Source organism: Onychostoma macrolepis, chromosome 06 (genome assembly GCF_012432095.1).
Source record: "Onychostoma macrolepis isolate SWU-2019 chromosome 06, ASM1243209v1, whole genome shotgun sequence".
In the NCBI taxonomy this organism is placed as follows: Eukaryota; Metazoa; Chordata; class Actinopteri; order Cypriniformes; family Cyprinidae; genus Onychostoma; species Onychostoma macrolepis.
This window is the reverse complement of record NC_081160.1, coordinates 21802705-21829686: the sequence shown is the minus strand read 5'-3', so window position 1 is coordinate 21829686 and position 26982 is coordinate 21802705. Positions and strand designations below refer to the sequence as shown.

General features: G+C 36.9%; 1 protein-coding gene across 5 annotated transcripts in view; it reads right to left on the bottom strand.

Moving 5' to 3' along the window:
* Positions 1-26982, bottom strand: part of negr1 (neuronal growth regulator 1) — a 164264-nt gene that overhangs the window by 69289 nt on the left and 67993 nt on the right. For all 5 annotated transcript variants that reach the window (XM_058778333.1, XM_058778329.1, XM_058778330.1 and 2 more), the window contains exons 5-6: positions 11989-12109; positions 8257-8405 (exon numbers count right to left, since the gene is read on the bottom strand). In XM_058778333.1, the coding sequence (XP_058634316.1) occupies positions 8257-8405; positions 11989-12109 (270 nt within the window). The remainder of the gene's footprint in view (positions 1-8256; positions 8406-11988; positions 12110-26982) is intronic.

Sequence of the window (26982 nt, the reverse complement as noted above, 5' to 3'; positions counted from 1 at the left end):
AAATGCTTCTTACGAAGCCACTCCTTCGTTGCCTGGGCGGTGTGTTTGGGATCATTGTCATCAAATCTCACGATACATGGCCCCATTCATTCTTTCGTTTACACAGATCAGTCGTCCTGGTCCCTTTGCAGAAAAACAGCCCCAAAGCATGATGTTTCCACCCCCATGCTTCACAGTAGGTATGGTGTTGTTTGGATTGAGTTTTTACCAAAAAGTTCTATTTTGGTTTCATCTGATTCTCCCAATCCTCTTCTGGATCATCCAAACACTCTCTAGCAAACTTCAGACGGGCCCGGACATGTACTGGCTTAAGCAGGGGGACACGTCTGGCACTGCAGGATTTGAGTCCCTGGCGGCGCAGTGTGTTACTGATGGTAGCTTTTGTTACTTTGGTCCCAGCTCTCTGCAGGTCATTCACTAGGTCCCCCCGTGTGGTTCTGGGATTTTTGCTCACAGTTCTTGTGATCATTTTGACCCCACGGGGTGAGATCTTGCGTGGAGCCCCAGATCGAGGGAGATTATCAGTGGTCTTGTATGTCTTCCATTTTCTAATAATTGCTCCCACAGTTGATTTCTTCACACCAAGCTGCTTACCTATTGCAGATTCAGTCTTCCCAGCCTGGTGCAGGTCTACAATTTTGTTTCTGGTGTCCTTTGACAGCTCTTTGGTCTTGGCCATGGTGAAGTTTGGAGTTGGACTGTTTGAGGTTGTGGACAGGTGTATTTTATACTGATAACGAGTTCAAACAGATGCCATTAATACAGGTAACGAGTGGAGGACAGAGGAGCCTCTTAAAGAAGAAGTTACAGGTCTGTGAGAGCCAGAAATCTTGCTTGTTTGTAGGTGACCAAATACTTATTTTACCGAGGAATTTACCAATTAATTCTTTAAAAATCCTACAATGTGATTTTCTGGATTTTTTTCCCTCATTTTGTCTCTCATAGTTGAGGTATACCTATGACAAAATTACAGGCCTCTCTCATCTTTTTAAGTGGGAGAACTTGCACAACTGGTGGCTGACTAAATACTTTTTTGCCCCACTGTACAATTACAGTTATTTTATGCATAATTTAAGCACACCACTGTTGTCTACTTGGTACAGTAAACAAGCACATTAACTTTAATTTTGTGAAAATTCATATAAATCAATTTAACACATTTAACTGGTTTATGATTACATTTTAGTTAGAATATCATAGTTCTATTTATGTTGAATATTTCATTTTTTCATAGTTTCATTAACTCTATACATAAACACTCTAAACACATGAAAGGCGACAAAAATATGTTTCCAAGATGGTTTAATTGTGACCTTCATACAAGGATAAGAAAAGCTCTGCAAAAATCTGCATACAACCTATAACCCGGAGAAAGACCAATATGTTCAGGCAAAGATAAATAAATAAAATCCTTAAAATTCATAAATCTTTAGTAATGATACTTTAGTATGGGTACAAATCCTTGGCGTCTTTTCAGAGTATTTAATTATAAATATTTATGTTTGTCATTCTTACCAAATTTGGCCTACATTGCAATTTTAGTTGAGAATCTAAATTCTGCTAAAACTATAGTTCTTCTAAAACAAAGATCTTAAGCCCTATTCGGACAGTAATTGTTTCTCATGGGGACATAAGTGATTTTCACCATTTACGGGGGGTAATCAGTGATTTAATTGCCGTCCGAATCCAGGATGTCAGTGTTTTTCTCTCAACACCCCGTAAAAATCCCCGGCCGAATTACCTACTGTTTTTTGACAAACACCAAGGTCGTGTAGTAATTTAATTGCCATCCAAATCCACATCTCTGAGTTTACGAGAAGAAATCGATTCAAAATTCAGTGTTTAAACCCTTTTTGAGCACTCCCGAACACCCTACGGTAACTGTTGTACTTCAGTGTAATTTGCATGCATATTTATTTCTGAAATGCTGGAATGTATTTAAAAGAACAATACTTCATAACTGCTCCACCACAGCGACTGGGAGCAGAAAGAGAAGACAAGCACTTAAACATTCGAAATGGGTCTTTATAGGCAGCAGCAGGCATGCAATACAATTTTTAAAATGTGTATTATGAACATATTATAACTATATCGCGTATAATTGTATAAATTAATTTTATTTACAGCAAACAATCATGTGACTGGCCATGTGAGCAGCGTTCCCGGGTTCGTAGGATTACAGAACTCGCTCCTCCACTGTGAATAAATCCATGAGTTTTATCACCGAGGTGATATGTAAATTTATTTTTACAGACGTCCATATGAGAAACAATTATGGTCTGAATCGGGCTATAGTCATAGTTTTTGATGATCTTCATGCAGCTCTAAGAGGGTTTCTTCTCCCTCTGTTAATATCAGATGAACACCGCAATGTGATTTGTGAAATTTCTTTCCATGTGGAGCTCTCAGCCTTTATATTACAGTATTGCATGACGTGCAATATTCAGGTACTGTATAGAGAAATGGAGTAGCCTGCATTGCATCCACGTAAAAGCAGATTGATGTGTACACTGGATGACCTCTGTTCTCACTTGCAAGGAAAAAAACCCATCATCATGGTGGGAGGAATTGCATTTCATTCTATAATAACATCTAATTTTTTCTCTTTTCTCTTTACAAGGAAATGAACATCCAGCTTCTATACAATTCACAAAAACGTAAATTGCCAAGATACAAGTGAAATGCTATCTGATGTGCATTGTTAGACCACTCTGAGACTGTGAGAATGAGAATTAAAAACTAAACTACAAGCTGTGCTTGAATTCATTTATTTTACACCAACCCCTTAACGATGGATTTTAAAACTTGAAGGTCAAAGTGAATTATTTGAAGGGGCTAATTTTCTCTAATCTCCAGAAGCACAATGCACAGTACTGATGAAGAAAAACTTTGGCTGCATCCTTGAACGGCTAAACCTTCTATCTTTCATGCATGGTCAGACACATCGCAAGGATTGCCTATTTCTCCAGGCGGTTTTAACCGCCGTCTCCGTTAATGATTGGACAGGAGGTGTTTTATAGCCAAAACAGACTCTCTGCATCACAAACACCTTATTTTTCAAGGACCTGCTCGCCGCACATTCAGCGTACAAACAGCGAGGCGGCACCCTTTAAGACGTCAAAATGATGACTGTTGTAATACAAGATAAAAGTCAATGAGAAAGATAAATGTCAGTCCATCTGTTCGGCTGTCCTTTTCAGCGCTGGACTGAATTTGATTAGAGCTTCAAAACCACTGCAGATGAAGACAACAAAATGCAACCTCAACAAGAAAATGCAGTATAACACCAATCTCTCATATAGTATGCGCATCAAAAGAACAGCAATGAAATGGGTTAATGTAATAGCATTCGCAATCTCAGCCTCAGATGGCACGTCCACAGGCCACTTCGTTCACCGATTGTCTGATACATAAGCACAAAAAGCTGGAGAGCACTTTCTCAGCCTGGCAAGCTCTAATCTGATTGGCTGGTTTTATACAGCTTTTGGGACAAAGTCGAGTTTACACGGCTGATACAATAAGCGCTTTTCAGTAAGATCAAATCACCGGATTTGCAGAAGTTTGCAAAGTCACTGGCATCAAATCTGAAAGATATTCCAGAGTTTTGTTTGAGGCACTCAGAAGCAAGTAAACTTGATATCCATGAGTATAACTGTGTGTCTGTAAAATAATCATTGCTTATTATATTTGGCCAGGCTGATCGCATTATTTACATCCATTTTTATACTTTTTGTTAATTTTTTTTTAGCTATTACGAAGACTGGCGCGAAGAATGGTGAACCCTGAAAGAAACAGAACGTGGTTAGTCTCTTTAAATGCCAGTCATACATATATATTGGCGGTTCTCCAGAAGAGTTGCAACGTAGACCAGATTTTACAGGCTATGCAAGAAGACTACATTATTTTATCTGGAACTTTGTTTGAATTGTGTTTGGAAGAACTGGAAAATCATAGTGTATATACCAGCCAATTGGATTCATAATACATGGGAACTTAACACAGCACTTAAATGTATCAGCATAAATTGTGCACAGTCTGTATTTGGCAGTTCTTTACAGTGCAAGTAGAGGTGCTTGGGGAGGAAGGCAACCTGATATATGATTGATGGGGAAATAAGAATAGGATCAGGAGGGCTGGCTGAATGGCAAGATGAATGCATGAGTTTCCCAGCCTGGAGAAAAACGATATTCATGAGAATAAATTGACATCATATCTTCTGTTCTAGTTCACCTTCCATTTCATCCCTTCTTTTATGCCTCCACCCCGTGACTCAGACAGGGTCACAGTATGGTAACCACGACAACAACATCCGGCACAACTCAGTAAGAGCGGTAAAGAAAAACCAGGACAAGAAGAAACGGCGAGATATGAAAAGATGACACTGAGGTTATGATTGATAGGCATGGCAAATGAACAAGGCTTCCATTAGCTGGTGCCTGCAGAAGATGTGGAGGCTTTATCAAGGGAGGCTGAAAGCTTCTTCGGGCTATGAGTGTTTCTAGTCTGTTTTAGTCATACTCCAATGACAGGTTGGAGGAGATTATTCGGCAAAGCCTACACTGTGCTATAAGCAAAAATGAGGGGGGAAAGATAGCTTGGATTACAGAGCAGACGAAATCTGCCAATTAAGGACAACAAAATCTTTGCTCCTCAGCGTTGCGCCTTACAGTCAGGACAGCAAAATGTAGAAGAAAGAGTTGCAGAAAATCTCAGACAGGAAAACACGCCAGATACGGAAAACAGCAGGTTCGAGATGTACCTTGCAACAACGTGCGAGACACATTTACCTCCTCACACATACAAACTTGTTCATGCTATGCAAGACATAATAGAAATAGAAAGCTAGGGTGTTAACACATTTACATTTCACTTTTGCTCTAAAAATAAATATGCTGCAATTAGCAATATGCATAACGTGAAAATCCTGACATGCACACTTTTTAGATCAATGATCTGAAAGCAAAGCAAAGCAAAGCAAACGGCAAATTCAAAGATAAGTAGCAGTTGTCTCTCTTAACCCTCACGAATGAAAATTAAAGGACATGTTGGCCCCCTTTACACTTGGAGCTTACATCAGAGGTTGCGTTAACCAAAAGATATCCAGCGTTCACCGAATTTGTTAAACACGGGTAATTCAAAATGCTCGCAGATTAAAATAAGCCATTTGGTCTATTGCGTTTGGCTGCTATAGAAACATTCCCACAGTAAAGGATGCTAATAGGGATTAGAAGTGAAGAAAAGGGTGGAAAATAAAGTTTTAAAGCACCCACGCGAAAAACAGACCGGGAGAGAGACGAGAGCGAGGATTTGAGGAGAGAAATGAGAGATTTCAAGTGTAGTGCAGTGGAACAATTCATGGGATATTGTTCATTAAATTGGGTGACCAGATCCTAAAACCACAGTGTAAAACAGAATAAAAAAGACAGCAAACCACAACACAGGTGCCTGGTAAGCCAAAAAGAGCTTTTGCCACATAAGTTCTTGAAATAAGATATTGTTATATTAAAAACAACCTCAAACAACTGTCCCTGACCATATTTGAATGTGGTTTCAGTGATCCGATCACAATGTGCCCTGTGGTTAAATGCTACCCGATTGTGAGCCGATCACTGAAAACGCACTTTAATGCCAGGTGCAAAAAGGGCCAAAAGTCCAATCAAATGTGATGACAGTGAGTAATGGAGAAAGAGCCACGTAAATGTCAAGTCACTCTAATTCGTACCACATGTGCAACGCATCACCCATTTTTCTCAATACAATATTAAAAGGACTTTAAAAAACATCCATTTGTTAAATTCATCACCTTTGCCCAATGCCTGCAGATTTTTGTCTTCAAAAAGAGCCTGTTCAGTGAAGTAGTGTTCACAGACAATGGTCAGGAAGGTTTTAGAAATTAAACAAAAGAGACACACTCACTGCCAGAAATTTGTTACCCCACAAAACCGTTTGTCACATTTAGGAATGTGTGCTCGCTGAAGAAAAAACATCAAATATACAGTACAACTTCAATATTGTGACAGCATTGTATGATGCTGAGAAATTTGTGGTTGTTTGTCAATTTACGCGATTATTTGCCACAGCTGTACAGTATGCACTAAAAATCAGCATTTTGTGAGATTATTTACATTATAGTCAATTACTAGTAGTGCCAAACTCATTCTTGAGAGTTAATATCTTTCACACTAATGAATTCCCATTGAGACGTTGAGGAAAACAAAGACTGACTGAGTGTGTTGCTTTGACATGCATTTTTTATATCTACAGAAGAGAATCTGTTTTTGACTATTGCAACCGAAGCCATTAGCTATATTGAGGTCATTTGGCAATTGGTAAGGCTTAAAAAATGCACTTTTAAACATGTGGTTCGATCTCTGAGTGTATCTGACTGTAACGTCATTAGCAGAGTGCATGCCAACGCCAACGTTTCATGAAAGTGCACTTTTTCTTAATGAAAATTTAATCTCTTAAGCATAATGTCAGTTAACATTCTAATTCTGCTGTTAAGAATTACATTCCAAAACGTACTTTATTTGAAGCATAAAATAATGAGGAATAAAATATTCAGGCCAATGAGGACCTAATGGAGTTTAGACTCATGCACCAGCTCTCTTTTAGCAGTAATACTGGACCAGTGTAGAAAACAACACTAAAAACGCTAAAAAAACACTGTCATTTTGGACATAGCTTACCAAAAAAATTGAACATTTTGTCAATATTTATGCTTCCTCATATTGTTCCAAACATTTTTCATCAGTGGAATACAAAAGAAGATATTCTGAAGTATCTTTAAGTATTTTGTACATACAAAGAAAGTTAGTGGGGTCCAAGACAACATTGGATCCAACACTGGAGTTGGACATTTTCTACTTTTTTCAAAATATCTTCTTGTGTTCCACAGAAAAAAGAAATGCATACAGGTTTGAAACAACATGAGGTGAATAAATGATGACCAAATTTTTGGTTTTGGGCGAACTTGAGTGAAGAAAAAAAAAGAAGTCAAATCCCCCTTTTGTCCAAAAACACTGAATTTGACATTCAAGTATAAGAATAATGGCCTTTACCCTCTTTACATTCACCTTGTCACAGAAGACCTTTAATGGAAGTTCATGCCATTAAAGAGCATTTCACTATGCTAAATACCCTTTGTAGACGCCAAAAGCACTCAATCAACTTGATGTTGGCAGACATACAGTACAATAAAAGACCCAGGTTGGTTCCATAGGGGGAAAGTACTTAATTTTGCGTCTACAGCTTTCGGCTGGGGATACTGTATGTCTGGGATGAAGAGTCAACAAAACAAATGTGCGGGAATAATCTAAGAAACACTTTCAATCAATACAAGGTATAAAATATGAGGGCGGAAATCATACGCCAGGCTAAAAATAGAGCGAAATGATAGGTTTCTCCATGCTGAGGAGAAAATCAAACACTGCACTTTGATTAGTACTCCACACCTTGTCTCTGAGGTTGAGGTCCTCCATTAAATATTAATGTGTCCCTGAATCCACCTTTGCTTCATCAATACTTATTGACCAATATTATAACAGCAATTTAGTCCCAGGCAATGATGACCAGCTCTCGCATTTGCAATCTCTACAGATGTGGAGATGTGTGTGTTGTGGAGGAATTGCTTGCCATTTCTCATTAGGAGCACAGTAGGGTAGGTTTCCTTTTCATTAGCGATGAGGAAAATAAGAGGTACCGAGTAACTCTGGTGGGAGGAGAAGATGCAGCTTTCTGGTCTATTCTGGGTTTCTCGCATCACAGACTGTCGGTCTTCAGTAGAACGTGAAAGATACTGGAATTTTTTATCTCAGCTGGGCCTTTGATATGCTTCATTTAAAAGCAGGGGACTCAACTTTTCCATCTGCCACTTTTAAGACTATCGCTATTTTTTTGTTGTTGTTGATTTTTTTTTGTTTTCATTTGTTTATCTTGTTAGCCCACTTACTTTTATTATTGACTCAGCGGCCAGTGAATCAGAAAAACACTAAGCACTTCAAACAGACTGCTCAAAGAAATTGCATCTCATTTTAAGAGCTCTTTGAAAACGCTTCACAGAAAACCTCAGGCTCCAAAACAATGTCCTATTTGAGTAGCATCTTCTCTCATTTCCTCTGCAACATATGCATTGAAGATGGAGGAAAACACTGCGTTTTCTCCGAGGAGCTCTGCAACTACTGCAACAGCATATGTGAAAAAGCAACTACCAGCACAACACGAGTTAGCCAGGGGAGAGTAATGCTTGTTACTTACGAATCAGAGGCACACTGGCGTTGGCTGTTCCCAACCTGTTGACGGCCACACAGGTGTAGTTGCCATAGCGATCCTGTGTCATGTTCTTCACTGTGAGAACTGATCTGGAGCTGAGGTTCTTGATGTCTATTCCTTGGCCCATGTTAATCCTGAAAATAGGACCATGAGTTGACATGACACGTCAAGCAGTGACACCTGCTGCAGTGTGGCATGCTATAAATAAAAAAGTATTCTTAGCAGCACTTCTCATTTATACATGCAGAGAGGCTACATGGAATAATAGTAATTTTAAAAATTAATTCGGTCACACTATTGACGTAAACTGGAAAAAATGATTGAAATGTCAGAATGTCAGCAAGTACAGTATGCATTACTTTTTTTTTATTACAGCACATACTTTTACATAGTTACAAAAGATTTATGAAAGATTTTGAAGAAAAAATGTATCAATGTGTCCACAAAATTTTCAACATCAATAATAATAAAAATAAATGTTTCTTGAGCACCAAATAAACATATTTGTATGATTTTTGAAGGATCATGTGACACTAAAGACTGGAGTAATTGCTGCTGAAAAGTCAGCTTTGAATTTACAGAAGGAATAAATTGCATTTTAAAAAACATTAAAATAGAAAACAATTATTTTGAATTGTAATAATGTTTTACATTTCTACTGTTTTTATTGTATTATTAATAAATGCAGCCTTTGCAAGCAAAAAAAAGAAAAAAAGAAAAATAACAGTAGTGTATATTTTTATATATAAAATTATGAATTGAAGAAATTTCAATTTTTGATTTATATATGCCAAGATATAAACCATTTGCCTATTCTCATTTGTTTAATTTGATATTTTGTACTTTTTGCCATATTTGTTTGGTATTATTCTTTTTTTTTTTTTTTTAACTGCTTTTTATGGTGGTCAAAACTATTTTACTATTTGACTGAACTATTATTATTCTGGATAACAGTTTTTTTTTAAAAAGGTATATGCCTTCTTTGTGATAGAATTGATGATCAGTGTTTCAATAACATCTGCATACATTAAGTAAAATACTTATAAGTTGATTATTCCAAAATTACTATCATCTCCCAGTCTGGAACCCCAAACATAACATAAGGGTTAAACATGAATAATTCCCACAAAGTAAAGGAATTACCACCAAATAAAAATGAAAGCTATTCAAAGATATGGATAAATATTATGATAACGCACTAATGTTTTGGACACATATTAATCTTTCTTACACCAAAAGATGGCAGGTAGATATATGGTAGTATGTGAGTTATGAAGGAAAACGTAAAAAAATTTACAATTGTCCCTGGTCCCGAGGGAATAGCCAAAGGGAAAATCAGAAGCAGAAAAATTTGCACATGGCTTGTAGCTTTGTCAAGGTCTAAAGTTCAGCTGCAGTTGCTCGAGAGTCCTGACTTTGGGTCATTCGTGTTACTCTCACAGGTAAAGCGATGTGCTGACCTTTTGTCCCCTAACTCTCAAGTAGCTTGTCTCCTGCTGACACTTGCTTAAATAAGAACAAAAACTTTTCTTAAAACAAAAGACCACTGCTACCACGGTATCTTAGTGTTATAGGCCATTATACACTAAAATATTTAAATAATCTATTCAGAATCACCTTGCTTATACATTATTACATTCTGTTCAGCCTCTGTTATTAGCAAGCAACTGGAAAACAGAACAATGTTTTTCGCAATTTAACAAGTGTTTTCTATTGCAAAAGTATCAAATTTGGAGACACAACTATCATTAGATTTACAAAACATTTACATATATTTAGCTCAAGAAATATATTATTATCATTTTCCATGATTATTTTATCTTTTAAAAGCAAAACTAGTTCATGATGCTGCATCATTCCTGCTGGTTTCTCTTTCGCTATTGTTTCCTGCTGTTAGCTCAGCATTGAGTTGGTACATTCAGACAAATACAGTAAAACAGACAGTTTTGCAACAATGCTCAATGTAAAGCCTTAGATTAAGCTGAGTACAGACCCAATGCCAATAAGCCTCCTTTGCAATTTGAATAAATTGAGTGAAGCCTATAATTACAATTAGCACAGTGTGAACTGCTGATTCAGATCGTACTCAGCAAGAGTGGGTAAATGATGGGTAATGGGGTAATTTGGTATTTAAATTCAAGAACCACCACTTGTGTCAACGCTGATTGGTGCGAAGACTTGGAATGCTCTTTACTAGTGATGAGGTTATACAAACATACAATTAAAATGCAGGGTTAAGATAGTAAGACAGATCCTCCTAACATACACAGGTTTGCACGTATTTCAACTTTAATGTAACTGTATAAAAATGGTGCATTTAGAAGTAGACTTGAGTATACCTCTGATTTATTTTCTTATTTTATCACATTCCAATCAAATGTTAACAGTTTTTTTTTTTTTTTTTTTAAACCTACACAGTGATTCATTCTAGAGCTAGAAATATGCCCATAGGTAATGTCAGCCTTAAGTGTGCTCTCTATTTTTAGTTTTTATGAAACTTTATTACATTTTTTAATTAAATTCTGAAAATCTCCCACTGACATAGTGAAAGAAGGTTTGGTATTGGAAATGTAGAAACCTAAAAATAACATCTAGAAAAAAAAATTAAAAAATTCTGGTGCACAGCCACAAATGAATGTTCATAGAAAATAACAAAAAACACTGACATCCCCAGAAAGGGGTCGAAACGTTGTCAAAAATTGGAACAACTAGCAGTGAGCCAGTGTTTTTTATTGTGTTGACAGTGATGTATTTGCATATTGGCATTCTTTCTTGCATTCATTTGCATATTGAATTGTGATTGGTTTTATCTCTCTTACATCTACTTAACCATCTGTAGCCAACTTTACACTGCAAAGAGTGAAAGCCACATTATGTGCTGATACTTATGTACACAGCTGACAGAAAACTAGAAGTGTACTGAGTGCCATGACAATGGCAGAGTAAAAGATGGATCTGATTTGACATTTCATTTCCACACAACCGAAGCAGCCCTAAAACTATTCCTTTTCTTGCAAACACTAGTCTTTCCTTCTAGAAAGTCACCATTTTAGCACTTTTTTGGGCACTAAAAATGAATTTTGTCCCTCCCCGAAAAACATGTGTTTAAACAAATGCTTAAAATAATGCGTAATGCTGATCAATTAGGACATGTTTTTGTGTTGCTCCAGTGACTCAAATGGTACAGTTTGCTTCAGAGCTGTTTTAGAAAGTTAGAGTATTTTTGCCAGAAGTCTATGACTTTAATTAAAAGTTAAAAATGACGGTTAAGTTGCAAAACTGATTTTCATGAGCTTACGCTGTGCCAAGAGTCACTATCTTTCGAAATTAAGACTCTTTAATAAGACACTTTGTAATATTTGATAAGCTGCAGATCCATAGCTATTAAACTAATACTACTAAAGACTGTAATACAGCTTTAGATCAACGTTCAGCGATTAAACCTTAGGCGAAATTCTCAAAAACTGCTGTACAGTTTGATTGTACTGTAATTATTCAGTGGATTCAACAAAGGCAGTGACTGCAAATGAATACTGATCAAAATATAGCTTTTTTTTTACATAAGCACACTCGCCTCGACCGACGTTAACCTTCTCTGTGGTGAGCATTCTGAATCGCAAATAAACTCACTTAACATGCATAATGTATGATAAATGATCACTGTACAGCTAAGCTAATGAAATGAAGGCTTTTATCATTTATCACTTTTGGTTTTACCTTTTCTCTCCCTTGTACCACTCAAAGACTGGAGAGGGGACAGCTGCTGCCTCACATCTCAGCAGGGCAATCTGACCGGGTCGGACCCCGTGACTTCTCATCTCATGGATTGCTGGAGGAACTACAGAAAGAAAATAAAAACCAACGTGATTTAGGGAAGGAGTGAACACACGTAACAAGCTAACTCAAATAAACTAACCCTCCGAGCTAGAGAGGGAAAATCCTTCCAAAACGCCAAGTTTTCATTTACAGTCATGTGAATGAGGCAGAAATGAATTAGCAACTAGATTCAGAGTGGTCAACACGTGTAAATCTTATGGGTGCAATGCTGAGAAATACCATTCGTCCCAAGGGTTGGAGAAATGAAATGAACTGCTCAGTGATAAATTGTTTAATGGCTGTTCAAAGGCTGGGGAGCTGAGGAAGGTTCTCTGAATATGTGCATGTAAAATGAGGGCCCTTTCATGTTCACAAATGCAGTGTAAATCTCTCTAGCGGTGTCAGTGAGAGAGCTTTAACTACACGCTGAATTTTTATTTTCCAGCTCGTCAAGAAACAACAATCCTCTCTCAACGGGAAAAAAGAAATGTTTATCATACATAAATCTTCATTGTATATTATTTCTTATAGCAGGAGTAAACCGAGTAAGCTACTGGAATGGCGTGCTTTCAAATACAAAATGACATATAGAAAAAGGCTACGAAAGAAATAACACCGTACTTAATATACACACAAATAAAGCAGGCATGTACAGAATGCTAAGTTGAACACGATATAAAAAAAAAAAAATCTGAAAATAACTCCCTTCAAGCAGGTGATCCACTTATGTCTTTCTAGCTAGCGTTAAATTACTTGCTATGTCTGAATTTGAGTGGGGGACATTTATATTCCAGGCAACTCGTTCTTTGAAAATCACCTGCAAGTTATTGAGGTCTGTGTTCAGACTATTTTTTCCTGATTGAATTTCTGACATTCTTCTCTATAACCCACATGGTTGAAGGTATGAAGTTCTCCAGGCCTTCAATGTAATACATTTCATGTTATCTGAGGGCTGAAAAGAAATTTCCACCATTGTGGTGAGAACAGTAACAAGGATTTTTAAGAATGATGTTCTCAGACTTTGGGCTCCATAGTTATGCCACGTAGATATGTTACAGCACTACCAAATGTGAAGGCATGCGCTTCCCCACATTGTACAGGAAACTGAATTTGCAGCATTTGAAATTTAAAGTATCTAACAGTAAAAAAATCACTGTTTTTCTGAATGTGAAGCAGAAACATTCACTGAGATCAGAAAAAACGTATACAGTATTTGCCAGATGGATTATCATCTGCATGTCAGGTACTAATCACTTTAATAATTATCTTCACTAAAGAAATTTCCATGACTCTTTTAACTCTTAGAAATCAAAACGTTACAATGTTTTCCATGGCTGTGAGAACCGTGCATAAAGAGTATGGATATCCATCATTGTAATCACTGTGTTGAGAAATTTAGTTCTGTGATATTGTGCTGCTCATCATTTCTTCGCTGCACAATCTCCCGGGAAGGTATGAAAATAGCAGTGTGACACATCAACGCAGCTTGAATGCAGAGTTTTGGCATATGTTGGAAGAGAAGTCTGTCTGATCCAAAAAAGTGGCAACGGATGAATCTTCTGCTTTGGCTGGATCATGCATTTACAGTACAGGCATCAACCCATGAAAATGCCTAGGGAGCATTACATAACCTGAGCATCACAGAAGCAGGCTAGCATAAGATTTAAGGATAACATAAAATAAGAGATTAAAGGAACACATTGCTGATGACAAAGGCGAGGACAAATGACTGCTGAGCCTATAATATATGGATGCAGAAAGGCTGAGAGTGCAGAGAATTTAAAATCAAAGTGAACTGCCATTTGCAACCCATTTTACTGCAGTAATCTGATGTATGTCAGTGAGTGAAACATGAGAAAATGGGGTTAGATTGTGAAAATGGGCGTATGATCTAAATAATTGCAAATTCTTATTTCTAATGTTATGCTGCTTCACATTTTTTGTGGAAACCATTTTTTTTAGGTTACTTATTTTATATAATGTCTTAATTTTTACTTCTGATCAATTTAATGCATCCTTGCTGAATAAAATTACTTCAATTATTCCAAACTTTTGATCAGTAGAGCATGTACAGTATGTATAGAACATAATGAGAACTGTATTGAATTATAAGACACAATATATAATAAAGTGAATATAATGCATGTATAATAAATTAAAGAAAAATAAGATCCACACACCATAACATGTTTACGCATCGAGATGAAAATAGAATTCAATCATACGCAGATCTCCATGCTGATGATTCAAATAAGTCGATATATTCTTCATTTACAATCATGCTCTATAACTTGACATCGGGTGTCAAAAGCAATTTAAAATACATGCGAACTCCTATTTAGAACCGTCAGTTTCTGCAGTGAAAAAAATTCTAGCAATTCAAATCAGGTGTCAGGTGATATGAAAGCGTCTGGATTTGCGATGCCAAGTTCAGCCTTTAACAGAAAACTGAATCTCTAGCCCCGTTCACTTCAAACATTTGCCACACTACCTGACATTTCAGTTGGGATGCAGTCGAAATATTTCACACCTTCTCTGGCCCGTTAATCAGTGTGAGCTCACTTTAAATGGATTTGGATGCTATAATATGGCATTGAGAGGCAGAACCAGAAAATTCTCTGCATATAGAGCCAACGTGAGAGAATCCAAGGGTGCATTTACTAGAAACATCCATGCGTCTGTTGTGTGTGTGTGTACATGCTTCAAATCTGCAAAAACACCTCCATATTGGAGGTTACACAAGTGGATTTCAAGTTAATTCAGCTTATGTGTTTTGCACATAAAAACAAGAGATTTGAGAGCGGCTGAAATCTGCTGAGGGTGAGATATGGTATGTATCTGTCTGTGTCATTCATCACTGAGATTTGTGCTGTATTGTAAGCTATTGGCATGCCTTGGCAGGCTGCCTAATAGCACAAGAGAAGCTGGCTCTGATATATATCCACACAGCTAACTTCTCCTATCTAACAAACCACTGCATCTGTCCTCACTGAGGGATGATCCAGTTCATTATAAAGCTGCATTAGCAAGAACTACCCAGGGAGGAAAACAAAGCATTAGCCACAACTGCAACCACAACTTTTCACATTAATTAAAATCGTTTGAGCACATATACTGCAGTGATAAAGGGTCCGGAGGGACAGAATTCATGCAAGTCATCCAATTTTAAACATCAAAATATATTTGAAAGCAGAATGGAAATGAATGTATCAACTAGTCTTTGGATACATCTTTAAAAAATCTGATCAAATAAATAAAGCTTCAGAATTGATGCGATGTGCCAAATTCTCACCTGACTGATTTTGAACAAAAAACATATTTAGTTTTCATAACAAGAATCAGCATAGCGTACACGACTGTAAATAAAGCAGATTATTTATCAAGAATTAAAGGGACGGTTCAACCAAAAATGAAAATTCTGTCATCATTCACATCAAATGACTCTTTCTTTTGCAGATCACAAAAGAACATTTTTGATCAGTACAGTGATGACAGAATATTCATTTTTAGGTGAAATATAGTCTTAAATATTTGTGTTCAGAGAGCACAAGTCCTAATGTAATAATCCACACAATGAATCATGAAAAAAAAAAAGTAAAAAAATCCCTATTAAACCCATATGCACGGCTTCTAAGATTCAATTAAATTAGTCTTTTAAGGAGTTCTCATTACAGCAATCACACATCAGCACAGGCTAATGCAGAATCATGGTGTAAAAACCACGAAAGCCCTACAATCCCAGTCATTTACAGGCTTCATAACAAAAGAGTGCAACTGTAAATCATTGGTGAGTTTCTAAGCTCGTACCAGATGGGAGGGTCTGAAAATAGCAAAGTTGGCATGAAAAATGGATGCTGCGGGGCTTACTGTTTGACAAATTTGCCAGTTGCGGCTTGATCACAAACGCAAATTAAAATGACAAGGCAGAGATTATGTTTTAGAATACCTGTGAACACAGCACCTCACAAATCGGTGAATACGTCAATATATGCCAAACAAGGTTCCCTAGGGTTCGGCGCCTTTGTGATTCATCTTTCATGCACAGATTTGACACGTACAAAAACGCAGGTTGACTAATTCAAAATAGACTGCTATTGAATGATATTTTTATTGTTGGGATAAATCTAGGCATGGTATAACCTGATATTTCAAGGGAAAAAATTGAATAGGAGCCCCAGTTCAATCAAGTTAAATAAGATTTTCTATTATCACACTGAAGCCAGAGGTTAGTGGGTTGAACTGAAACTGCATGCTAATCCAGTTTATTATTTTTCCTCTTAATAAGTTTCATAACATCACAGCATGTCTGACTTTAAAGTTCGCTGATGCTGGTGTCGGTTGGATGTACAGAATGACTAACTGGCACATCTCCCAAACAACAATAATTAATTTATCACATGACGCTTTGGAGGAAGGGATGATTTATACAGTCTTGCACCTTTATCCTCCCAACAAGTATAACATGTTATTTTAATTACAAGATCAATTAATAACCCACCTCTTCAGCCAGAGGCTAAAATGAGTTTTCTTCACAATTAAGGAATGGACTCATCAGTCCATGACTTATCAGCTTATAAACAGAGAGACTGCTTCAATTGCTGTCTCCACCTCATTGTCCTATTCCGTTCGCCAGCACTGGGTTTAGCAGCCAAGATTTATTAATTCATTAAGTTTTCCATTTAAAATTCAAGAATAACATCATGTTCTTTCTCTAACACATCCAATCCTTATAAATAACACTCATGCTAAGGGAACACAGGCTTTGTATGTCCCACTGAGAATATGCACTGTGGAGAAAAGTATCGAGTTGAATGAAATCATTAACCACAGTGTCACAAATCTATGTAAATAGACAAATTGGCTTTTAGCCTATCATGCTGAAGAATAGGAGCCATATTGTACTGTGCGGTGAAGATGGGTACTCCAGACAAGCCGTTATTTGTCTGTGAAGCCTTATAATATCAAAGGGGCATAATTCATAGAGTCATTTATGGAAATGCATTACGGTCTTCCGTTAGTTTGTGCGTCAGAGGTACATAGTTTGCAGTTTTGGGGGCTGAGTGGTTCAATCAGTGAGGTCTTTCATTACTTTTAATTTCTGGTTTCAAAACTGACATTCACATCACAGCAAATGGTGAAGAACAAAGACATATGTGTGTCCAGTGCATGCTGGAACTACACTAAAGACAGACCTTTAATTTGTGGCTATTGAGAACTACATAGGAAACTAAATGTAATTTACAAAATTTACAAAAAGCAATTACAAAGGAACAGCAAGTAACACACTGAATTAACCTCTTAACTAAAATAAATAAACAAAAATGTTAAAAAATATTTTGGAATATAAAACTGACATAAAATCAAAGCCATTTGTCTAACAAAGTTATGTTCCAAATTTGAAGTTGACATCACACAAATTTAGGTTCCTGTGATTTACTTGCATGTGTTTTGTCCAGATTAGAAAAAGTTTTGGTTAATACATTTTGTTATATGATACTTGACACTTGGGGGATTTTCGCTAAACGATTTAAAATACAATTTCTATTGTAAGACAATGTCTGATTTCAAAATGGTATTCACAGGATGAATTTTGACTGTTTAAGCTTTCAAATGATATCCAATTTAGGACGATTACTAAAATATGTGATGAAAAAAAAAGAACCAAGATTAAACATTAAATTTTAAAGTAGAAAGATTGAATATATTTTCTTGTAAAACACAGGCTATTTCAATAATCTGTTTTATTTACAACTTCAATTTTTTTACAGTCTAAACAGCACATTATAAAAATGAAATAAAAATTAAAACACTATAGATTATTACTCAAAATTTGTGTTTCATGCTTATTATAGAGTTGTGCCGTTAGTTTAGCAACATCTTAACAGCATCTCTATTGAAATCAATTGCTGCCTATGCAGGCAGGAGACAGCAAGGCAGTTCAGCAGGTTTTGGAACAGAGGTAATGACATTCATTGATTTCAAAAGCCTATTGTAAGCCCTGGACAACTGTTAAGATTGACTTTTTCTGGCTACTTTTTTTAATGCTAGGTTTCTACTGAAGTAAAATTATAGTGAATGCCATCCAGAGGCCTCCCCCATATCCTTCTTATCCAGTCTTGCAGACAAAGATGCCCTTTCATTGCTTTACAACATTCAAGAATTTTCACAAATCTACATTTGCCATTTCCTAACTGGGAAACCTTCCACAATTTCAGTCACACTTCAAATCATACAGAAATGATGGGTCACTATCGGACTGTGCCAAGTAACAGTGCATTTCTTCTCTGATAAATCTCAATGTTCCATAAAATCGGGCCGTGCTTTTAACATATGCTTGGTTGGCTGCAATGTCCTGCATAACCCAATGAATACAGCTGTACAAGTTGAAAATTCTTTCAGTGATACGAATGTGTCAAATCATAAATGCATGTGTTCGTGCATGGATATAATCATTAGCGTAAAATGTCAAGCCAGTAACAGCATAAAGTCTTTAATTGCATTTACAAATACCACAAATAAGGTGAATACAAATAAGGAGAACCCCGATGAAGCCTTGACTTTTTAAATATACAATGTTCAGGCAATAATAGCTATGAAAGAGGAAAAAATGCACAGTGAATAGAAATTACAATGTAATATATACAAATGCATTATGCTAAAATTAGAAAATGCATATGGAGATGTTACAAACTGCACATGAACCTAAAATAAAAAATGGGTTACAATTTATTTCGATAGTCCACTTTAGACATTCTTCTAACTATAAGAAACTTTGTAACTACATGTCAACTAATTCTCATTAATTAGCAACTACATGTCTACTAACTCTCAGTAGGGTAGGCTTAGGGTTAGTAGAATATGTTGACAAACTTGCAAAGTTTCTCATAGTCAGTATGTTGTATGTTGTGGACCCATCAAAATAAAGTGTTAGAAGATATTAAGCAGACAGTCTACTAATAATCTAATGACTGCTAGTTGACATGTAGTTGCAAAGTTACTTACTGTTAGTAGTATGTCTAAAGAGGACTATGGAAATAAAGTGTTACCAAAAAATGTTAATGCTTACATTGCAGCTCAAAATGATGTCCATTTAAGGATAAATAGGGCCATTTTGATGTTGGTTTATCACTGCAGCACAGACCATGTGCAAATGAAACTATTGACTGTTTTTATAACCTGTCTGCAATCACCATGATACTACAGAGAAAACAGTCAGATTTAATTTGAGAGTATATATTTCCATAAAAGCTGAACCTTGTAAAAATTACAAACCTTCATATACACAAGCTGTCCATTTAGGGAACAAAAAGAAAGAATAAATTAAAATCGTAAGTGCAGTGTTATTTTAGTGACATTGAGATACTATTGCAATTTTCATTTTTATATTTCCCCTTTTCATTTTAGTTAAAGCTTTACTAATTTTAATATGTTTTTGTCATTTTTATTAGTTTTTTGTATGTATATTGAATTTTTTTAAAATTTATTTTAGTTTTATTTATTTTAGTAAATCAATTGGATTTAAATAAAAATGAGAAATGTTGCCTTGGCAACTAGCTGAAATTAACATTTTTATTTCATTAAACGTTTATTTTATTGTAAGTAACATATTTTGTGGTTTTAGTTAACAATAACTAAAACCCCTAAGTGAAGTCACCTCATTAAATACTTAGTAGTAAATCCCCAAGCATTCAGAGAGTGACAGCAATTTGTTTTGGGCATGTTCAATTGTCTTCAGTGAGTGAAAAGCAGGCTCAATTGGATTAAGCAAGGGAATGACTTGCATGGTCAAGGCTATTCGTCTACTGGGCTCTGAAAAACTCCTTGGTTGCATTAGTAGCATTCATCTTCATTACAGCTCACATTACATTAATAAGCAATCACATCACTAAAGTCAAGGGAGACAGAATTAGCCGTACATGCCTGGGGCATAGCACACAGCCAGGTCTCACAAATAGGGTGGTATACTTTGGATCACAAGCACTTCTTTTTCCATGTTCTGTGTTTTTCAAACAGGTGATTTGAACATACTTGCTTTACCTCTGATCAGTTTATCCTGCTACTCAGCTTAATGACAACATACTTTATCAGAACTGACATGTCTTTGGTCCTCATGTTGAGAAACTGCAGCAACAGACTCGAAATGCAAATGCCTAAAATTAACTCACGACTTTCTGACAGCTTTCTTGTGCATGAAAAATGCAACAACACACACTTGGCCAAAAACAACTGGCTGAACAGCCAATTTAAAATGGAAAGAATGCATGAAAAAGGGACAGTAATTGCGACATTGTTCACAGATTGTTTAAATAACCTCAAATTAAAGCTGAAGTTTAAGCTGCACTATAACCTCTTACTCAATGACTATGTTTACACAGTGTGCAGAAGTGGACTCTTGGCCTCATTAGGACAATAACAGGAAACTGCCATGTAAACACATCTATTTGAGACATGGACAATTACAAGTTTTGCCACATTACTGAAAATATAGCTATAGACTCGGTTGCTGTTTTCAATTCAACTGCAATGAATGGAGACTGTTTGTTTGCACATTCTGAACACCACAACATTACTTCAACTAATCATGTGAGTTTGGGGGCGGTGATATCCGTTTTATCAACCAATAGCAGACATGGGGAGTGTTCAGGAAATTGTCATTATTTTTGCAATTTGGTTTACTGCCGTTAATGCCACACAAATTGCACAATTCCAATTTGCTTCAAGAATTATTTTAGTGTTGGCGCTGATGGCCTAACTGTCCTATCATAGTAAAGGCAAAAATTGCCAAAAATAAATCTTAAAAAAAATAAGTAAAAAAAAAATAATTATATATATATATATATATATATGAAGAGTTCATTTGCAAAATCTGATAACTATTTTTTTCAGAGATCACATTTTTTTATTGCGCATTCCAAGTAATATCAATCAAACTGCAGTTGGGTTGTTTTGATTAAGTAATAATAACTTAATCAGGTAATTTACAAAATTAAAGTTCATTGAAAGTATGTTTTTTTTTTACATATTAAAAATTTGTTTTATAGTAAAAGCAGATAACTCCAACAATCGTTTTTTGGCAAAAGCAGATAACTCCACATTTCATGTTTTAGAGTTTAAAAAAAACACTCGTTTAATCTTTGTAATCTCCTTAGATGACAATGTAGATGCCTGACAAACGTTGTTGTTGTTGTGATCATAAACTGTATGGATGTGATTGCACACAATACATGGAGCTTTTCCCTCAACATTGTAACGCGCTGCTTTTGCAAGGCTCCGTGAAAACGTTTCAGCTTTTATTTTCCTTTTTCGCTCTGAAGAAGATATCACAGATTCATCAAGTTCGTCGTAATTATCCATCCTCGATCACTTTTAGTTCGCTTTGACGAAACTTTTCTCAGCTAGCACGTCTTTTCAAAGTGAAAGTAGCCTTGTCACCTGACCTGAATACAGCATGCTGATTCGCTAAAATGGACTTGTCGGCTTCGGTTCAAAAACAACAAGGGCACTTGTGAACTCACGATGCCTTGAAAGTGGACAATACAGGCTTTTTTGACAAAAGGGTTTAGGGTTGAGATCACACTATATGTGGAGATTAATGCACGGCAATCTTTTTTTTTTTAAAGTGGCGTTTATCGGTTTTTGCAAATGAACTCTTCATATATATACTCGTATGTGTGGGATGCGGGAGAATAAGGGTGTACTCTCACTAGGCAATCTTAACCGTGCCTGAGCACGTTTGACCCCCAAAGCCGGTTCATTTGACTAGTGTGATCGCTCCGTGCCGCGCACAGCGTCCATGTAACGTTTCTGCATTCTTAGGCCCACCCCAAATGCTCTCACTGGTTGAGACGCGTGATGACACCCATCCTAAGCCAGTATGGTCAACATCCCACCCCTCCTGTGACCCATGATTTGTCTGTAGGCTGTGTGTATTTAGAGCCAGTGAGCAACGGGCTTTCAAAATAATGATAAAAAAACTAATTAAAAAACACTGCATTAATGTGCAATAAAATAATTGTCGGCGTTAATTAATTAATTAATGCGTTAATGTGATAACTTGCCCAGCCCTAATATTATATATATATACACAGTATATATATATTAGGGGTGACATGGTATATGTATTCGTCCCGAACCGTCACGGTATGGGCGTCTTGGTTCGGTGCATGAGGCCTTACGACGAATACAGGCAATTCACCCCCAAACCAAAAGGGGGCGCCCCGCAGTAATGCAACGCTGCTTGATAACCGCCAGCAGAAGAACAGCGAATGCCATGAGTTGCGCACTTGAAAACAAAGCCCCCTAGACAGTGACCATGTGCTGATTCTGAACGCATCTCTCACATAGACTGACAAGGGAGTATACTTTAAAGGCTTGCGCACTCAACTGTTTGCGAAATGGAGCTTTGTGCTGGTGTATCCTACCTCTCTCATTCGGCACAAATCCAAATATTCCATAATATTTCCATATTTGCGATGTAACGTATCTGAATGCTAAACTATTATTTATTATGATAGGCTTTGTACTTCAGTCGCATTCCAACGGTGACACAGAGGCGCGCGCGCTGATGTTTGGCTCACTGTATTTTATTTTGATAAAGTACCAAGTGCGCTGTCAAGTTAGCAATGCTGGAACTGAGGTGTGTGTGCGCGCGCTGCGGTGCGATCACTTCAACCAGCAGAATCAACTGTAAACACTTATTGTCTTATTAATTATCACTGTATAAAGGTCTGCTTTTATTTGTGTGCACTCACAATGAAAACAAAACAGATTTTATATATATAACATGTAATAATATTTAGTATTTTCACATCTAGATGGGAAAAATTGTAATTTGCACAGCTGTCTGCTCAAAATAAATGAAAAGAAACTGAGCATAGTAGATATATTATATTATATATTATAGTAATATTATATTATATATATATATATACAGGTGCTGGTCATATAATTAGAATATCATCAAAAAGTTGATTTATTTAACTAATTCCATTCAAAAAGTGAAACTTGTATATTATATTCATTCATTACACACAGACTGATATATTTCAAATGTTTATTTATTTTAATTTTGATGATTAGAGCTTACAGCTCATGAAAGTCAAAAATCAGTATCTCAAAATATTAGAATATTACTTAAGACCAATACAAAGAAAGGATTTTTAGAAATCTTGGCCAACTGAAAAGTATGAAAATGAAAAGTATGAGCATGTACAGCACTCAATACTTAGTTGGGGCTCCTTTGCCTGAATTACTGCAGCAATGCGGCGTGGCATGGAGTCGATCAGTCTGTGGCACTGCTCAGGTGTTATGAGAGCCCAGGTTGCTCTGATAGTGGCCTTCAGCTCTTCTGCATTGTTGGGTCTGGTGTCTCTCATCTTCCTCTTGACAATACCCCACAGATTCTCTATGGGGTTCAGGTCAGGCGAGTTTGCTGGCCAATCAAGCACAGTAACACTATGGTCATTGAACCAGCTTTTGGTACCTTTGGCAGTGTGGGCAGGTGCCAAGTCCTGCTGGAAAATGAAATCAGCATCTCCATAAAGCTTGTCAGCAGAAGGAAGCATGAAGTGCTCTAAAATTTCCTGGTAGATGGCTGCGTTGACTGTGGACATCAGAAAACACAGTGGACCAACACCAGCAGATGACATGGCAGCCCAAATCATCACTGACTGTGGAAACTTCACACTGGTCTTCAAGCAACATGGATTCTGTGCCTCTCCGCTCTTCCTCCAGACTCTGGGACCTTGATTTCCAAATGAAATGTAAAATTTACTTTCATCTGAAAAGAGGACTTTGGACCACTGAGCAACAGTCCAGTTCTTTTTCTCCACAGCCCAGGTAAGATGCTTCTGACGTTGTCTCTGGTTCAGAAGTGGCTTGGTAGCCCTTTTCCTGAAGACGTCTGACCGTGGTGACTCTTGATGCACTGACTCCAGCTTCAGTTCTCTCCTTGTGAAGCTCTCACAAGTGTTTGAATCAGCTTTGCTTGACTGTATTCTCAAGCTTGCGGTCAGCCCTGTTGCTTGTGCACCTTTTCCTACCCAAATTCTTCCTTCCAGTCAACTTTGCATTTAATATGCTTTGATACAGCACTCTGTAAACAGCCACGCCTTTCAGTAATGACCCTCTGTGACTTACCCTCTTTGTGGAGGGTGTCAATGTTCGTTTTCTGGATCATTGCCAAGTCAGCAGTCTTCCCTATTATTGTGGTTTCAAAGAACAAGAGATACCCAGAATTTATACTGTATGGATGGTCATTTATTCAAACTCAAATGTAAATATTCTAATATTTTGAGATACTGATTTTTGACTTTCATGAGCTGTAAGCTCTAATCATCAAAATTAAAAGAAATAAACATTTGAAATATATCAGTCTGTGTGTAATGAATGAATATAATATACAAGTTTCACTTTTTGAATGGAATTAGTGAAATAAATCAACTTTTTGATGATATTCTAATTATATGACCAGCACCTGTATATAAAATGTAAGTATATTGATTAATCGCATTGTTATGCACAAAATTCAATAATGCATTCAAAAGTAGTGTATTGTGCACTTTTCATTTAAAAGTACTGCTATGAACAAAAGTGCAATAACATTTGGTTTGCAAACACTTTAAACAAATAAGGTGCTTTTTTTTACAGCAGTATTCCTTTTACATAGTAGCAGTTAAAATATTTCTCGTAAATCTCAACTTATAACATTAATGTAATCAAATTAAATATAAAACCAATTCTATCTGCCACTGCCAGGGCATTAATGTTTTTATAGAAAATATTTTATAGAAAAACAAATTATGCTCAGAGTCCAGAGCCTCGATCATAACATTATAACAGGCACCTTTCGAGTAGAGACCTGCACTATCACGGGACGGTGAGCGTGATTTCACCAAGTACAACATGTTCCTGGATCAACATCCTTGTCAACCAATCAGAATTGAGGGATAACTTTTCAGGAAATATCTGTTTTAGGCTTATGATCAGGATTAGGTGCTTCTACACCCTTGTTAATCAGCTATCATTTCACACTGATTTTAGGAATAAATTATGGGTAGAGATTGGGTTAAGTCTATATTTTTGGACAGTAATGTTGATCCAGGATCAACAAAAGATGTTGATCTAGGAACATGTCTTACCCCAAAGCCCGGTTATTTGCACGGTTCGTTTAGCTGTCCCTGGCTCGGTTGGAAGAGGTGGGCCAAAGCGCGGTTCAGTTGGCCTCAGGCGCGGTTCACATGTAGTGTCGGAGCGCTGAACTTCTGATATGTGCATCATGATTGCGTGAACATTTCTGAGCGGCAAAAGTGACAGATCTGTAAAGCTATATTGTGAGAGGGCCGTGTGTTACCTTATCCCAAACAACTCAAAATAATAAACCACAAAGTTAACAATACGATGCACTCCACTGTGCTGAGTGAGAGCGCTTCTCTGCTGTCTTCACTTGCTATCGGACACTTCCTATTTCCCACTTATGAAGTTATGATTACGAGCACGTTGTATTCTTTTCTGTTAAAAATAACAGTGAACGGTGGTTTGTGAATGTTGATGCTTAGCCTACATAATTTTATCGGGAGCGCTCCTGCACTCTTAGGCCCACCCCAATGAGATGCATGATGACACCCATCCCAAGCCTGTACTGATCAACATCCCACCCCTCCTGTGACCCATGGTTTGTCTGTATTTGAATTCAGTGCCAGTGAGCAACGGACTTTCATAACAATAAAAAAAAAATGTGTTAATGTGCGATAAAATAATTGTCGGCTTTAATCAATTAATGCGTTAACATGATAACGTGTTAACTTGCCCAGCCCTAATATGTGGTGTGAAAAAGTGTTGGCCCCCTTCCTGATTTTACATTTTTTTGCATATTTGTCACACTTAAAATATTCAGATCATCAAACAAATGTTAATATTACACAAAGATAATGCAAGTAAATACAAAATGCAGTTTTTAAATGATGATTTAATTTATTAAGGGAAAAAAGTTGTCCAAACCTACCTGGCCCTACGTGAAAAATGAATTGCCCCTCCTATTAAATCATGAAAGAACTGTGATTAACCACATTATTTTAGAACGCTGAGTTAAATTTCACTAGCCAAACCCAGGCCTGATTACTGCTAGACCTGTTGAATCAAGAAATCACTTAAATAGAACCTGTCTGACAAAGTAAAGCATGCTTAAAGAGCAACACATCATGCCGCGATCTAAAGAAATTCAAGAACAGATGAGAAACAAAATAATTGACGTGTATCAGTCTGGAAAGGGTTATAAAGCCATTTCTAAGGTTTTGGGACTCCAGCAAACCATGGTCAGAGCCATTATCCACAAATGGAGAAAACTTGGAACAGTGGTGAACCTTCCCAGGAGTGGACGGCCTACCAAAATTACTCCAAGAGCACAAAGACGACTCATCCAGTAGATCATAAAAGAACCAAGAACATCTAAAGAACTGCAGGCCTCACTTGCCTCAATTAAGGTCAGTGTTCATGATTCAACAATAAGAAAGAGACTGGGCAAAAACAGCATCCATGGGAGAGTTCCAAGGCAAAAGCCATTGCTGACCAAAAAGAACACAAAGGCTCGTCTCACATTTGCCAAAAAATATCTTGATTATCCCCAAGACTTCTGGGCAAATATTCTGTGGACTGATGTGACAAAAGTTGAAATTTTTGGAAGGTGTGTGTCCCGTTACATCTGGCGTAAAACCAACACAGCATTTCATAAAAAGAACATCATACCAACAGTCAAACATGGTGGTGGTAGTGTGATGGTCTGGGGCTGCTTTGCAGCTTCAGAAACTGGATGACTTGCCATAATTGATGGAACCATGAATTCTGCACTCTATCAGAAAATCCTGAAGGAGAATGTCCGGCCATCTGTTTGTGACCTCA